Source organism: Pelobates fuscus, chromosome 1 (genome assembly GCF_036172605.1).
Source record: "Pelobates fuscus isolate aPelFus1 chromosome 1, aPelFus1.pri, whole genome shotgun sequence".
NCBI lineage: Eukaryota > Metazoa > Chordata > Amphibia > Anura > Pelobatidae > Pelobates > Pelobates fuscus.
Window position 1 is genome coordinate 452893805 of NC_086317.1, and position 17718 is coordinate 452911522.

The following is a 17718-nucleotide window of genomic DNA, read 5'->3' on the forward strand; positions in this document are numbered from 1 at the left end:
ATTTATTATCAACTTGAACTTTAAATATATAGGTCGCACTGTTTTTTGTTTTTTTTTGCAGTTTAATTGTTTGCACTTTTTTTTCAAGTATTTTGAACTTTAACCCCTTAAGGACACATGGCGGAAATATTCCGTCATGATTCCCTTTTATTTCTGAAACTGTGTCCTTAAGGGATTAAAGGGATATACACCTACATTTTACTTCACTGTTTTTTTTTTTATTGTTAAATAATTGTGAGCCCCTTTTTTATCCACTTATTATTTTGGGTTGCAATGTAAATGACATACTCACCATCGTTGCGCAGAGTAAGTGGTGTTGGAGGACTCATGACTCTTGTATTCGTCAGCAGATTTTTTACAAGACAAATGTAGCTGCCAACATCTGAGGCCTGTGCTTTGGCAATATAAAGATTCCCCGTCTCTTGCGAGATGAAACGTCGACTGTCTTCAGCAACATAAGAGGGGAACTCATTAAATATCCAACTGTAGATTACCTCTGAAAAGCACAACAAACAAAAAAAGTTTTGTTTTAATAATTATATTTTTATATACTACACATGCTGTTGGAATAAAAAATATTCTAAAACATTGTCAGAAAAAATAAAATATTCAAACCAATTTTCACACTTTAGCCCAAATAGCCACACTGAAAGTTTTGAAGAAGCGTATCTGTGTTTATGTTTCTCACAAACACATATGATAATGGAAAAAAGAAAATAAGGTACAATTTAAAAAAATATATATACACAATATTACATTTGGTAGTTTGACAGACAATAGTATAACTGTATAAAGGATTGACTGGCTCATTATTTAGATTTAGACTGAGTCGCTTTCAGTAACGATCACATAATAGGGATTGCAGTAATAACATGAAATCTAAAGTACAAAATGAATACTGTAATGGAAACACCAATGTAACACATGAAATATTACATTTCTTAAAGTCTGACAATAAAAACCTTCCTAGCAATTTTATCTTTTGTTTTAAGATGTGTTAATGAGCAAATCCCACAGTGCCACAACCCTCAGAGTGTACTCGACCACGTGATATGACTCATACAGCGTGTCTCCCTGGGGAATGAATGTACCTTGGCATTTATGAGCTGGGAGGTAACACATTTAGAAGCAGTGAAGTCATCAGATGAACTGCTTTACTCCTGGGAGTAGAGTGAAAATGTTTATTCACAGACACGTCAGGAGAGTGATTGGAAATGCAGGCGATTAACCATTAAAAGACCACTGGATGAGTCAAGTTCATTGTATTTTGTCTGTTCACTGAGGCGAACACAATATTTCCAACTTTCATTGCAAGAAAACCTGGATTTTCTTTTTGTTCCTTTTTTTTTTTGTCTTCCAAAACATTGCAACGTATAGAAAGACTAATAAACTGATGGTTTGCAATGGTGCCATTACTTTGCCAAGCTTGGGAAATCCAAAACATATTTATACAATGAACACAATTATAAATGCAGCACTTTTGTTTTTGCCCCCATTTTTTATGAGCTGAACTCAAAGATCTAAGACTTTTTCTATGTGCACAAAAGGTCTATTTCTCTCAAATATTGTCCACAAATCTGTCTAAATCTGTGTTAGTGAGCACTTCTCCTTTGCCGAGATAATCCATCCACCTCACAGGTGTGGCATATCAAGATGCTGATTAGACAGCATGATTATTGCAAAGGTGTACCTTAGGCTGGCCACAATAAAAGACCACTCTAAAATGTGCAGCTTTATTACACAGCACAATGCCACATATGTTGAAAATTTTGAGGGAGTGTGCAATTGGCATGCTGACTGCATGAATGTCCACCAGAGCTGTTTCTCATGAATTGAATGTTCATTATTTTAATATAAACCATCTCCAAAGGCCATCTCCATATATAGATATTATTTGATGTTAGTCAATAAACACACCATTTAAGACGATGTTGATTTTTTTTATTATCATAGAGATATCAACGTTACTGTTTAACATCTTTTCTTATATCTTAAATGAGTGTTTCCCAACCCAGTCCTCAAGGCACACCTACCAGTCCAGGATTTAAGGATTAACCAGTTTTGTCTAATGTGTTTTTTTCTTTTTTTTCTAAAAACACCTTAGACAAAACTGGGTAATCCTTAAATCCTGGACTGGTAGGTGTGCCTTGAGGACTGGGTTGGGAAACACTGGCTTAAATAATAAAAAAAAAACATGTATTGGAAGGTAAAATAAATATTAGTTCTTACATAACATTCGTATCCACAGTGCTTTCAAAATTCATAATAGTAGACTTTTGACAGACTAAGGGATATATAACTAGGCTTACAAAAGTATATATATTTAGAAAGAAAAAAAAAACAAATAAATGAGTGGTTAAAAATGTCCTAGTTATGGATGTAAATAGTGCATGAACTATACATTGAAGTGAGACTGTTACTTCCTAGGAATTGACAATGTTGTGGTCCTTCAACCTACTAAACACTATTTTAGTATTTACTAAGTTGAATAATGTAGAGGAGTTAAGTAAAAAGAAACTTGCTTATCTCTGCTGGGCTCTGACATGTAATGAAAAAAATTGTCATGTGTGCATCTGCATTGCACCTGCAGTGCCATACAAGCACACGTACAATGCATACAGTACTGGAGACGCTAACTCATTTACATATAAAGTAAATATAAGGAATTTAAAAAAATAGTATAGTACCAATAGCTCACTTTCTTTTACACATACATTTATACATAACATTTACAATATTTTACTATAAGTATATATTTATTTATGTATTAGTTCTTACATAACATTCTCATCCACAGTGCTTTCAAAATTGATATTATAGACTTTTAACAGACTAAGGGATATATAACGAGACTAAAAAAGAAAAGTACCGTATATACTCGAGTATAAGCCGAGTTTTTCAGCACATTTTTTGTGCTGAAAAAACCCAACTCGGCTTATACTCGAGTCAGAGTCTGTATTATGGCAATTTGCATTGCCATAATACAGACCGGGGGAGAGGGGGGCTGGCAGAGCTGTACTTACCTGTCCTGCAGCTCCTGTCAGCTCTCTCCTCCTCCGCGCCGTCCGTTCAGCACCTCGGTCAGCTCCCAGTGTAAGTCTCGCGAGAGCCGAGGCTCTCGCGAGACTTACACTGGGAGCTGACAGAGGGCGCTGCACAGACCGCGCGGAGGAGGAGGAAGCTGACAGGAGCTGCAGGACAGGTAAGTACAGCTCTGCCAGCCCCCCTCTCCCCCCCACTGAACTACCATTGACACTGGACCACCAGGGAAGGAGCCCCCCTCCCTGCTATGTATCAAGCAGGGAGGGGGGACGAAAAAAATATATAATAAAAAAAATAAAAATTAATAATTCAGTTAAATAATAAATAATAATAATAAAAAAAATAATAATAATAAAAAATAAAATAAAAATTAATAAAATAATTAATAATATATCAAAATGCCCACCCCCACCAACACATACACAAACACACACTGCATCACACACACTCACACTTCATTCATATACACACACACTGCACTCACACACACTGCATTCATACACACACACTGCATTCATACACACACACTGCACTCATACACACACACTGCACTCATACATACACGCACTGCACTCATACATACACGCACTGCACTCATACACACACACTGCATTCATTATATACACACACTGGAAATAAATATTCAATTAATATATACGCACACACACTGCCCTCATACGTGCACACACTGCACTCATACACACACACACTGCACTCACACTGCACTCATACACACACACTGCACTCATACACACACACTGCATTCATACGCACACACTGCATTCATTATATACACACACTGTAAATAAATATTCAATTAATATAATTTTTTTAGGATCTAATTTTATTTAGAAATTTACCAGTAGCTGCTGCATTTCCCACCCTAGTCTTATACTCGAGTCAATACGTTTTCCCAGTTTTTTGGTGTAAAATTAGGGGCCTCGGCTTATATTCGGGTCGGCTTATACTCGAGTATATACGGTATATATTTAGACAAAAAAAAAAACAAGTAAAAATGTATTTGGAAATAGTTAATCTATTTGAGTAGTTTTTAGATTTGTGCATTTGGTTTCGTCCAAATTTCAATATGTCTGAATTTAGGTCAATCAGCTGTTTGGCTGAATTCCATACCTCCAAAGCATCATGACAGATTTAATACCAAGCAAACAACTAGCAAGATGGGTGAACGTGGTCATTTGCTTCAGGATTCAAATTTATTTCAGTGGCACCAGAATAAGAGATGATTGGTGGGAAAATAGATGATAGGTGGTTTGGGTACAGCTATTAGATGTTGATTTTATTCACATATCAAGTGAGAAGTGACCAATAAAAGGGGGAAATGGATGATCAATGACAAAATCTATATTTACATATTTAAAATGTATATATATATCCATGTGCCTTGACTCGGAACTTGGCAAGAAGGTTATTTGCGTAAAAAGAATGGAGTACTTGAAGTAACATAGAATGCTTTGTGTCCAATCCTACTATCCTAATGTAGTTTTTTCTTGTCTAGGCTGGATTTATTGCTGATCCGTTCATTCTTTGTATCCTGAATCCTGCCTCGTCTGCTATTTCAACTTCATTTTGGTCTCAGTCCAATGATGTCAGAGCTTTTCCTTAGTACCTGAGCCAGCCTATAGTCACTCACGTTCCAGTTTCACCTGGGGTTGCGGCCAGAAAGGGTTTGCTGTGTCATCCACACTATCTTTACACTATTAGTTAAGGCTCCTCTTTGGACAGTGTTTGAGCCATGCCAGATGTACGATATTTCGCCATTCGTTGATATCCAGCGTGAACCTTGACCCATTACCATCACAGCCCTCTGGATATTTGCCCAGTTTGACTGATGGCCAGTCTGGGCCCAAATGGGGTTATTCCCTAAAGTGAGAATTCAAAGCTAATTTTAAATTTAAGGCCAAATTTAAGGGTAAATTGCACAAATTCTTCGAGTCCTCCACACTATCACTTCTGCTACTTTGACCTCTAATTTGTAATTAACTTGAATTCCCCAAAAATCTTACTTTCATGCATTACCCTTTAAAAGTAATTGATTTGCCCTTCTGGTTTGTGATGATGAATTAATCCAGGTACTATACTGCTCCACAGTTAGACTTACGCATTCATTTCTTACTTGAAAAATAGAAACTTGGTCTTGTTATGGTGTCTGCAAATGAGCAGTAGTTTCATAATTTCATTCAAGAAAATAAAACAATATAAACTGCAAAGAATGTTCCATTAGTATTCTAAGGCTGTATAAACCAAACTTATTTTGCTGACGAGTAATGCTGTTATTTACAAAGTTTTGGTTCCACAGAGTTTAAGGCATTAAAGTGAACGTAAAGTTGACATTTTTCTTCATGGAAGAACAGCCTTGTTTACAAACGTTTCTCCCCGGAGCTCTCGATCTGTTTTATGAAGGTCATTTTTAAACCCTTTAAAAATATCCAAGTTATTTCCATTTATATGAAGGTTTTACAGCATTGTGTAAATGAAAATCATACCCACTAAAAGAATGTTAAGTTCCTGTGATAAGCATTCACTGGGAAAATAAAAGTAAAATCTATCATAAAATATGTTCAAAAATCCAGGCAAGAATAAGAATAATCAATATGTATTGCATAAGTTGACACCCATCTATCTCCAGCCGTCCATCCATCCATCAGCCTGTATATGCATTGAATAATAGATATACTATACCAGGGGTAGGCAACCTTCGGCACTCCAAATGTTATGGACTACATTCCCCAAAAAGCTCTTACACCCATAATGCTGGCAAAGCATCATGGGAGGTGTAGTCCAAAACATCAGGAGTGCTGAAGGTTGCCTATGCCTGTACTATACTAATCCTAGAAAAAGTTCTTAAATACTCTGGCTCATGCTAGCATTATGGAGTTGTTGAGATGTGATTAGTGCACATTTACACCACCTTCCAAAGATTCTCTTAAGGATCTATTGGTCTGAATGTATTAACTTATAAAGCATTTACAGTTTATTCATATTCATTGTTTAATGTATGCATATAGAATATCAAAAGAAAGTCCAATTTCACATTTAAAAATGATACATAACATAAATGAGTGCACTTAAATAGAAAGGGTGAAATTGTGAATGAATGTAAGGCAAAAATGCCGAAAAGACCACAAAGCACTGCATCGCAGGAAAGCCTTGGTCCTTAAGGTGTTAAAAAAAAATTCTGCACTGAATGTGGCAATAGATAACCATGCCTGTGCATTCAAAAAAAGATATTATGTGTATGAATGCGAAGGTGTGAATGAATGGTAGAACAAGCACATAGTGGAAATGTCAAATTGGTATTTGTCCTGGACGGACAGAAAAACCTCCAAAAACCTTGGTCATGAAGGAATTCATTGAAATAATACCAAAATCAAATCAAAGAATATATCAAAGTCCAACTTAAGATCATGCTTGAATTAAACAGGATTTCATTTTATTTTTGATAGTAGACCACATTTAAAAATGAATATGAAGGGAATAGGTTTTTATTCTATTTGACCTTGTTCTCCTGTGTCCTATTTAATTGGCTAACACTTGTTGAATCTCAGTAATACACGTTGACACTAATGATTCAGCTGCCTCGCATTACCTGTCCCTGCTTATTGCTAATTCGTAGGAGTATGCTGATTTCATTGTGCATGACTGCCTTTAATTTTTATTATTTTGTGTTGATATTACTCAGGAAAAACGAAGTAATGATTTCACTTGATATTTGCTACATATTATTTTGTATGTGGTGCTTTAAAACACTCAAAAAGAAGATATGTCTATAATTATCTTTAAAAACCTCTTTGATTTAAAATATTTACATTAGATCCAGTATACTCAATGTTCAAGAAACAGAATTCCGAAGGTAACAATTATTCAGTAGTGATGCACCGAACTGTTCGCTGGCGAATAGTTCCCGGCGAACATAGTGTGTTCGCGTTCGCCACGGTGGGCGAACACATGCGCGGTTCGATCCGCCCCCTATTCGTCATCATTGACTAAACTTTGACCCTGTGCCTCACAGTCAGCAGACACATTCCAGCCAATCAGCAGCAGACCCTCCCTTCCAGACCCTCCCACCTCCTGTACAGCATCCATTTTAGATTCATTCTGAAGCTGCATTCTTAGATAGAGGAGGGAAAGTGTAGCTGCTGCTCATTTGATAGGGAAATGTATAGCTAGGCTAGTGTATTCAGTGTCCACTACAGTCCTGAAGGACTGATCTCTGCTGTAAGGACAGCACCCCAAAAAGCCCTTTTTAGGGCTAGAACATCAGTCTGTTTTTTTTTTTGTGTAATCTAATTGCAGTTGCCTGCCTGCCTGCCAGCTTCTGTGTCAGGCTCACAGTGGATACTGTGCCCACTTGCCCAGTGCCACCACTCATATCTGGTGTCACAATAGCTTGCATTTAAAAACAAAAATATGTTTTTCACTGTTATAGATTAATAAGCAGTTAGTTGTCTGCAAGCGTCTGTGTGTCAGGCCAACAGCATGTACTCTGCCAGTGTGCACAGTGCCACTCATATCTGGTGGCACAATAGTGTGCATTTAAAAACCCACAAATTTGATTGAATAGCAGTTAGTTGTCTTCAAGCGGGTGTGTCAGGCCTACAGCGTGTACTCTGCCAACCTCTGCCACTGCACAGTGCCACTCATATCTGGTCTCATAGTAGCTTGGACGCATAGTACCACTAATCCAAAAAAAAAAATGACAGGCAGAGGCAGGCCACCCCGCAGGGGCCATCGTGGTCGTGGTGCTGTGATTTCCTTTTGCCCTAGAATAATGCCCAGTTTTCAGAGGCCACGTACCCTGAACTTAAAAAGTTCTGAGGACATAGTTGACTGGCTAACACAGGACACCCAATCTTCTACAGCTTCCGCTCGGAACCTTGACGCACCATCCTCCTCCAGCTTAGCTTTGGGCACCTCTCAAGATACCACTCACCCGCCTGCCGCCACCACCAACACTAGCACCACAGCCGCTTCACTTGGTATGTCAGAGGAGTTATTTACACATCCGTTTGAAGAAATTAGTGATGCGCAACCATTATTGCCAGAGTATGTAGATAACAGGGATATGTCTCAGGCAGGCAGCATTACACACATGGACGTACGGTGTGATGATGATGATGTTGTACCCGCTGCTGCTTCCTTTGCTGAGTTGTCAGATACAAGGGAAGCGGTTGATGATGGCGATGCGTCCATGGATGTCACGTGGGTGCCCGCTCGGCAAGAAGAAGAACAGGGCAAAAGTTCAGATGGGGAGACAGAGAGGAGGAGGAGACGAGTTGGAAGCAGGGGGAGTCGTCGCAAGGAGCTAGTGGCACAGTCAGACAGCATGCATCGGCAACCGGGGTCAGCCTGACAGCATGCCAATCAACGCATGCTGTGTCCACCACCAGAATGCCGTCATTGCAGAGCTCAGCAGTGTGGCATTTTTTGTGTGTGTCTGCCTCTGACAACAGCAATGCCATTTGAAACCTGTGCCAAAAGAAACTGAGTCGTGGGAAGTCCAACACCCACCTAGGTACAACTGCTTTGCGTAGGCACATGATCGCACATCACAAACGCCTATGGGATCAACACATGAGTACAAGCAGCACACAAACTCAAAGCCGCCATCCTCCTCCTGGTCCAGGATCTTCAGCCACGTCAACCACTGCTGTCCTCCTTGCCCCCTCTCAACCATCCGCAACTCCGTCTCTCGCCTTGAGCAGTTCCCGCTCATCTGCCCACAGTCAGGTGTCTGTCAAGGACACGTTTGGGTGTAAGAAGCCAATGTCAGAAAGTCACCCCCTTGCCCAACGTCTGACAGCTGGCTTGTCTGAACTATTAGCCCGCCAGCTTTTACCATACAAGCTGGTGGAGTCTGAGGCATTCAAAAAATTTGTGGCTATTGGGATACCGCAGTGGAAGGTACACGGACGAAATTTCTTTGCACAAAAGGCAATCCCCAACCTGTACTCGATTGTGCAAAAGGAAGTAATGGCATGTCTGACACACAGTGTTGGGTCCATCTGACCACTGATACCTGGTCTGCAAAGCATGGTCAGGGTTTGTATATCACCTACACTGCGCATTGGGTAAACCTGCTGACGGCTGCCAAGCATGGAATGCGTGGCTCTGCAGAGGAGTTGGTTACACCGCCACGACTTGCAGGCAGGCCTGCTGCCACCAGCTCTACTACTCCTACTCCATCCTCTTCCATAACCTCCTCGGCTCTCTTCTGCTGCTGCGTCTTGCTCCACATCAACGGCACCCCCCCCAGCTCCCCAGGTACTATTCCACATCCCAGATACGGCAGTGTCACGCCGTCTTGGGTTTGACTTGCTTGAAAGCAGAGAGTCACACCGGACAAGCACTCCTGTCCGCCCTGAACGCACAGGTGGAAAAGTGGCTGACTCCACAGCAACTGGATATCGGCAAAGTGGTTTGTGACAACGGAACAAATTTGTTGGCGGCATTGAAGTTGGGCAAGTTGACACATGTGCCGTGCATGGCACATGTGTGTAGTCTGATCGTACAACGCTTTGTGCATAAGTACACAGGTTTACAGGATGTCCTGAAGCAGGCCAGGAAGCTGTGTGGCCATTTCAGGTGTTCCTACATGGCCATGGCGCACTTTGCAGATATCCAGCAGTGAAACAACATGCCAGTGAGGCGCTTGATTTGCGACAGCCCGACACGTTGGAATTCAACACTCCTAATGTTCGACCGCCTGCTCCAACAAGAAAAAAACGTTAATGAATATTTGTATGACCGGGGTGCTAGGACAGCCTCTGGGGAGCTGGGATTTTTTTTGCCATGTTACTGGACGCTCATGCGCAATGCCTGTAGGCTCATGCGTCCTTTTGAGGAGGTGACAAACCTAGTCAGTCGTACCGAAGGCACCATCAGTGACATCATACCATTTGTTTTCTTCCTGGAGCGTGCCCTGCGAAGAGTGCTGGATCAGGCCGTAGACGAGCGTGAAGAGGAAGAGGAAGAGTTGTGGTCACCATCACCACCAGAAACAGCCTTATCGGCATCGCTTGCTGGACCTGCGGCAACGCTGGAAGAGGATTGTGAGGAAGAGGAGTCAGAGGAGGAATGTGGCTTTGAGGAGGAGGAGGAAGAATAACCACAACAGGCATCCCAGGCTGCTCGTTGTCACCTATCTGGTACCCGTGGTATTGTACGCGGCTGGGGGGAAGAACATACCTTCATTGAGATCACTGAGGAGGAGGAACTGGAAATGAGTAGCTCGGCATCCAACCTTGTGCAAATGGGGTCTTTCATGCTGTCGTGCCTGTTGAGGGACCCTCGTATAAAAAGGCTGAAAGAGAACAACCTTTACTGGGTGTCCACGCTACTAGACCCCCGGTATAAGCAGAAAGTGGCTGAAATGTTACCAAATTACAAGTCGGAAAGGATGCAGCATTTGCAAAATAAATTAAAAAGTATGCTTTACACAGCGTATAAGGGTGATGTCACAGCACAACGGGAATCTAACAGGGGAAGAGGTGAAAGTAATCCTCCTCCTCCCACGACCACGCTGGCAAGGACAGGATGCTTTAAAGACGTGTTGTTGATGGAGGACATGCAAGCTTTTTAAGTCCTATGCATCGCCACAGCCCTTCGGGATCCACCCTCAGAGAACGACTCGACCGACAGGTAGCAGACTACCTTGCCTTAACTGCAGATATCGACACTCTGAGGAGCGATGAACCCCTTGACTACTGGGTGTGCAGGCTTGACCTGTGGCCTGAGCTATCCCAATTTGCGATAGAACTTCTGGCCTGCCCCACTTCAAGTGTCCTGTCAGAAAGGACCTTCAGTGCAGCAAGAGGTATTGTCACTGAGAAGAGAAGTCGCCTAGGTCAAAAAAGTCTAGATTACCTCACCTTTATTAAGATGAATGAGGGATGGATCCCAAAGGGACTGACAGTGGGCGATACATTCGACTGATGAGATGAGCTGCCTTGGGCTAAAAATTGTGACCCTATGTAGGAGGAACAGTCCCTACTCTGCTCTGTGTCAGTGTGTATCAGGGTCTCTGAGGACAGGTGTCAATCCATATCTGCCAAGTGACCCTATGTAGGAGGAACAGTCCCTATTCTGCTCTGTGTCAGTGTGTATCAGGGTCCCTGAGGACAGGTGTCAATCCATATCTGCCAAGTGACCCTATGTAGGGGGAACAGTCCCTATTCTGCTCTGTGTCAGTGTGTATCAGGGTCTCTGAGGACAGGTGTCAATCCATATCTGCCAAGTGACCCTATGTAGGAGGAACAGTCCCTATTCTGCTCCGTGTCAGTGTGTATCAGGGTCCCTGAGGACAGGTGTAAATCCATATCTACCAAGTGACCCTATGTAGGGGGAACAGTCCCTATTCTGCTCTGTGTCAGTGTGTATCAGGGTCTCTGAGGACAGGTGTCAATCCATATCTGCCAAGTGACCCTATGTAGGAGGAACAGTCCCTATTCTGCTCTGTGTCAGTGTGTATCAGGGTCCCTGAGGACAGGCGTCAATCCATATCTGCCAAGTGACCCTATGTAGGGGGAACAGTCCCTATTATGCTCTGTGTCAGTGTGTATCAGGGTCCCTGAGGACAGGTGTCAATCCATATCTGCCAAGTGACCCTATGTAGGGGGAAAAGTCCCTATTCTGCTTTGTGTCAGTGTGTATCAGGGTCCCCGAGGACAGGTGTCAATCCATATCTGCCAAGTGACCCTATGTAGGGGGAACAGTCCCTATTCTGCTCTGTGTCAGTGTGTATCAGGGTCTCTGAGGACAGGTGTCAATCCATATGTCAAGGTGTCAATATGTCATATGTCAGGTGTCAATCCATATCCATTGTGATTTAGGAATGTTAGGTGATTTATGCCCTTTATGGATTAAAACCAGACTCTGCATCAACTGTGTAATTTTCCATGGGAGTTTTGCCATGGATCCCCCTCCGGCATGCCACAGTCCAGGTGTTAGTCCCCTTGAAACAACTTTTCCATCACTATTGTGGCCAGAAAGAGTCCCTGTGGGTTTTAAAATTCGCCTGCCCATTGAAGTCTATGGCGATTCGCCCGGTTCGCCGTTTCGCAAACGTTTGAGGAAGTTCGCATTCGCCATTCGCGAACCGAAAATTTTATGTTCGCGACATCACTATTATTCAGATGAACCCTAAATATATCTCCTTATGTATTCTATATTAACCAACTGTCCTGAAGTTACTGGAGCAGTCCTAAAACATCTGAATGATTCTGGAAAGCAATCAATCATGTCCAAATTTAGTTTTTTTAAAGCAGCACTGCCTTTGCACAAAACATAGTTGCTAGAGGTATGTTGGTATCAGGGCTAGTGCAAGGATTTTTGGCTACACAAACAAAGATGCATTTTGTCGCCCACTTTCCCCTTAAAAAAACGTCTTCAACTGTGTGTCTCCTAGCCCCCCACCTTTTGAATTTCTTACCCTCTTTGGTGTATTTTATCCCCCCTTTAATATGTCTTTTTCTCTTTCTTTCCCTCAGCCTCTTTATGTGTCTCTTTCTTTCACCCATTCTGTGGCTCTCTCCCCATAGCCAGTTTTTTGTCCCTCCCCCACAGGGCTCATTGTGTTTCTATTTCCTCCCATGCCACACAGACAGATATATAGCAACACACAACCATACAGGCACACAGACGTATTCAGGCATACAGTCACAGAGATATACAGGCACACAATAAAAAAAAACTGTCATACAGGCGCACACAGTGATACAATCTGCACATACAGGTACAATGTCATACAAAGACATAGAGACACCCACAGAGACATTCAGATGCTGTCATACAGAGACATTCACACACTAAACACTGTCATATACACATACAGACACATGCATGCAAAGACATACATACCCAGTCATAAAGATACAGGCATACAGAACAGGGGTGGATGCAGAACATAATCTTGGGAAGGGCACTGGTAGTCGGTTGTAGTGGCTGTAGTAAGTCGAAAAGTTAGGGGCGTAGTAAGGACTGTAGTGGGGGTTAGGGGCTGAAGTAGGTTGATGGCTGTAATTGGGAGTGTAGTGGGGATGATATGGGATTGTAGTGGGAGGTAAGGACTGTAGTAAGGTAATAGGGGCTTTAGTGGAGGTATAGGGCATAAAAGTGGGGTAAAGGCTGAACATGGGGGGATAGAGGCTGTAGTTTGAGGCATGTGTAGTAGAGGAGTTAGGGCTATTGAGTGGAGCACAGGGGCTGTGGGAGGGGCACAAAGGTTGTGATGCAGGGACAGGGACTGTGGTCTGTGGAGTTTGGGACATGTTTAAGAGAGGGCACAGGGGTTGTGGTGGGGGGCACACAGGCTGAGAGAGGGGACAGGGGCTGTAGAGGGTGCCACATGGACTGTAGAGGGGGGACAATAGCTGTAGAGTGGGGCAGGGGCCGTGGTGGGGGCACAGGTGCTACAGGGGTGCACATCAGCTATAGGGGACCACAGGGGCTGTGAGAGGGGTTCACAGGGGCTGTGAGGGGGGGACGAAGCTGTGGTGGGGGTGACAGGGGCTGTGTGTGGGGGGGCAGGAGCTTTGGTGAGGGAGACAGGAGCATTGGTGGGGGACAGGAGCTTTGGTGGGGGGAAAGGGCTGAGGTTGGGGGAACAGTGGCTGTGGTGGGGGGTGCAGAGGCTGAGAGGGGCACAGGGGCTGAGAGGGGGGACTGAGGCTGTGGTTGGGGAGCAGGGGCCTTGGTGGGGGGACAGGAGCTTTGGTGGGGGCATAGGGGCTGTGGTGGGGGACAGGGGCTGTGGTGGGGGACTGAGAGGAGGCACAGGTGCTGAGAGAGGGGGAAAAGGGGCTATGGGATTAAGGCATGAGCTGTTGAGGGTAGCAGGGGCTGTGGTGGGGGCATAGGTGCTGTAGAGGGTTGCACAGGGGCTATTGGAGAACAGAGTAGGGAGACAGGGACTGCGTTAAAAAAATAGATTTAAAAAAAGTGTTTTCCTTAGCTTGGGCCAGGGATGAATAGCACACAGCAGTCTGGGAAGTCATCCAGCCTCTTCTGATGATGTCAGGAGGAGGGGGTGTGACTTCCACTGCTGGGAGAAGAGCAGTAGTAGTCACGCCGCCTCCTCCTGACATCATCAGGAGAGGCCGGCCGACTCCGTTGGCTGCAGGGAGAGAGAGGTAATACCAAGAGGCAGGGTATTCGGATTTTTGCGCCCCTCTGCTTTGGCGCTCTTAGGCGGCGGCCTGTGCCACCTTACGGACGTGCATGCCCTGGGTGGGAGTTGTAGCTGGTACTGACATTATAACACCACCAAATAATGTGTCATACGCTTGTATCACCAGGCAACCACAGTAAAATTTATGAAAAGGTACGATATATTATTTACCCAAAGTTTACCTAAAGAATCAGAATCATTACCAGGGACTGTGTACAAATCAGTGCAAAGTACATTTTCAAATGTCATCAAGCAAGCGGTTCTCCATGAGATTATCTCCAGTTCACAATACTTATAAAAAAATAATGAGGACTTAATTTCAGCTTGAGATATAAAAAATTATTCTGCTGGGCTGTTTACTTCAGGCACTAGTCACCAACATAACCTTAGCTTAATGAAGCAGTTTTGGTGTTTAGATCATTCAATACTAATGGATCAGCCTCACTGCTTAATTCTCTGCCATTTAGGAGTTAAACCACTCTGTTTATCCAGCCCTAGACACACCTCTTTACATGTAATTAACTGGCTTTTTGCAGTAAACACTGTATTTTCAGAGAAAATGCAGTGTTTACATTACAGTCTAGTGATAACTGCACTGACCACTCCTCAGATGGCTGTAAGGGGTCCTTCCTGGGTCATGGCTGCCTAAAATGCATCCAAAAATTTAGTATCTCCTCCCTCTGCATGCAGCCATTGAAGTTTCCTCATAGAGATTCATTGATTCAATTCATCTCTATGAGGAGATGCTAATTGGCCAGGGCTGTGTTTGAATCATGCTGGCTCTGCCCCATATCTGCCTCTTTGTCAGTCTTAGCCAATCCTATGGGGAAGCACTGAGAGTGGATCAGGCTACCACTTCTAATGATGTCAGCGGGCAGTGGTGGGCAGGTCTAAAGGAAACAGGAACAGAGGCAGCAGCTTTAGACTTGAATACAGTAAGATTTCTATATTTAGGGAGGCATGAGGGGGCCAGGGTGACTAGAGAGTGGTTTTAACCCTATAGGGTCAGGAACACATTTTTGTGTTCCTGACCCTATAGTGCTCCTTTAATTGGCATTTCTAAAACTTCTTAAGTAAGTTCATATCTGATTGGAATTTTTTTTTCATGCAGACTGTATCAGTCACAGCCAAGGGAGGTGTGGCTAGACAGAAACAAATGTGATTTAACTCCGAATGGCAGAACATTGAGCAGTGAGAATTCAGAGGAAAGATCTATACACAAAAACTGCTTCTGCTTCTGCTTCTTCTTCTTCCTTTTTCTCTTTTATTTCCCCCTCAGGGATCTTTTACTACATTTCCCAGCATGCCTCTTTCTCCTTCTGTGCCTTTCCGCAATTTTGGAAAGGCACAGACTTCTTACATTTATTTTTTCATACTTCATTCCCCTGTCTTCCCCTTTTCCCTGCCCTTGTCATGTTTTAACATCTTTCTCATCTTTTTATTTTATCCTCTCTATTTCTCTGTTCGCCACTTCTGGTACAGGACGCAATGCCATCTTGGTGCATCCGTTCGGTGCACCACATCTCTATTTGAGACACTCTTTTTTCATTTTTTTAGGCTCCTATCTACCTTAGGCAACATTAGGCACTCCAGGTGTTGTGAACTACATCTCCCATAATGCTCTAGAAGTGTAGTCCACAACTTCTGGAGTGCCTAAGTCTGCTTGCCCCTGCAATAGTATTATTAACAGAACATACAGTTTCCCATCAAGTCCTCTTCCCATAACTCTATGCTTTTCTTGTTGAAAATAACCCTCAGCCCCACCAAAACAGACAAATACTCGGCACCATTTTGTTCATACCACTCTTGTTAACAAAACATGTGGATAGAAACATTACCATTAAATAGGATTTAAACAACCCGAAATATTTATAAATAATTCTCACACAATACAGAGGAACCCCTGTCCTCGAACCCCTGTCCTGGAGTAACCCCTGTCCTGGAACCCTGGGTCAATGAGAATCATGTTTCCATTATTTATTAAAAATGGAAGCCATTTTGCACTACTGGGTTACTGTTAACCTCAAATTTCTAAAACATTTAATTTTACCCCCAAAATATTGTTTATGTCTTTGTATATTGATATAAAATATGAAAATATTTATATGCAAATGTGTTCAACTTTTTTTTTTTTTCTTGAGAAAGCAAATGGCAAAATAACGTATTTGTAACAGATAAAATCTGCATTTCTCTGCAGCTCTGCTGAAAGAATCTTTTTGTTCTGGACAAATCTAGCATGTACGATGTATGCAAATCTATGCACTCATTTCAGATTTTTTACTGTAATATGCAAAAGTGTGTTTTCTTTGGAGCTTGTTTTACAAAACAGAGTTTATTCATTGAAAAGTCAATATTAGTTTTTTTTTTCAAGACAGGAGATGTGCTTTCGATAGAGTCTATGATCTATTCTATGCAATGATGTAATATGTTTAATTTTAAGAGAGACAGACAGTCAAGACTCTCAAATGTTGACACACAGGCATAGGCATACACACAGACAGGGAGACAGGCAGACAGACAAATAGAAAGAACAAACTGTGGTTCTTATCTGCTACTAAATTCAATCTATCGTTATCTACTAACTTTTCTGTCTACATTTTTGTTTGATACCTTTGTAAATAGCTTGATGTTATAAGCATATTATCTTCAATATCTTCAATACTCAGTAGCCAGAGAATGCACAACATTGACATACAAACACAGCTACAGTACCCATTTCAACAGTTTAGAGTCTAGATTCACTAGATTCACTCTACAGAGTGAAGGTAAATATCTGTTTTTCAAACAATAGTTCTAAAATACTAAACCAGAGCTCAAAATGTCCACTTGCTACTAGCCATTGGTAAGTGCAAATCAATCCATGGCAAATAGTAATTTTAAGACTTGGTTAGTAGTAGGAAATGAAATGTTTAGACCTGTGCTATATTGGTTTTCCATTTTGAGGTAAACAATATGTTAGTATATGTGTATATGTGTCTAGCAGTGCCCGATTAAATATATTTTGGCTCTAGGCAGCATACCATTGTACCTCGTCTCAATCTGAAGTCTTTCTGTCAGCATTTAGTTAAGTACTGAATAAATTATTGTCAAAGTAAAACATTATACAGGTCCACACAGAAAATCCCTACAATCATGTTTTCATAACTCTCCCAGAATCCCCAGCTCAACGTTCAAATGAGCACAGACATGCATCGTGTTTCAGACTTCCTCCCACATTCCTACAAACATTCCTACAAGCATATATAACTGCACTATATCATCTTTGTTTACTGTGCATGATACATTTTTGATAATTTTGTTAAAACATACTGCAATAAGCATTGGGAGACTGCAATCATATGATCTTTGGCAATATCTTGTTTCCCGTTCTTGCTATGAAGGAGAGAGCGACTCTAATACATCTGTCTTAAACAAGCACTTTCTATATTTATTTTATGTTAACAGTTCCTTCAACTGACCTGAAAAATGTAAATTAAAACATCTTGGAATTC

At 42.2% G+C, this 17718-nt stretch overlaps 1 protein-coding gene across 1 annotated transcript in view; it reads right to left on the reverse strand.

The window, feature by feature from the left end:
• Window positions 1-17718, reverse strand: part of CNTN5 (contactin 5) — a 1203952-nt gene that overhangs the window by 285834 nt on the left and 900400 nt on the right. Inside the window, exon 9 of the mRNA XM_063430510.1 lies at window positions 293-496. Coding sequence (XP_063286580.1) covers window positions 293-496 — 204 coding nt within the window. The remainder of the gene's footprint in view (window positions 1-292; window positions 497-17718) is intronic.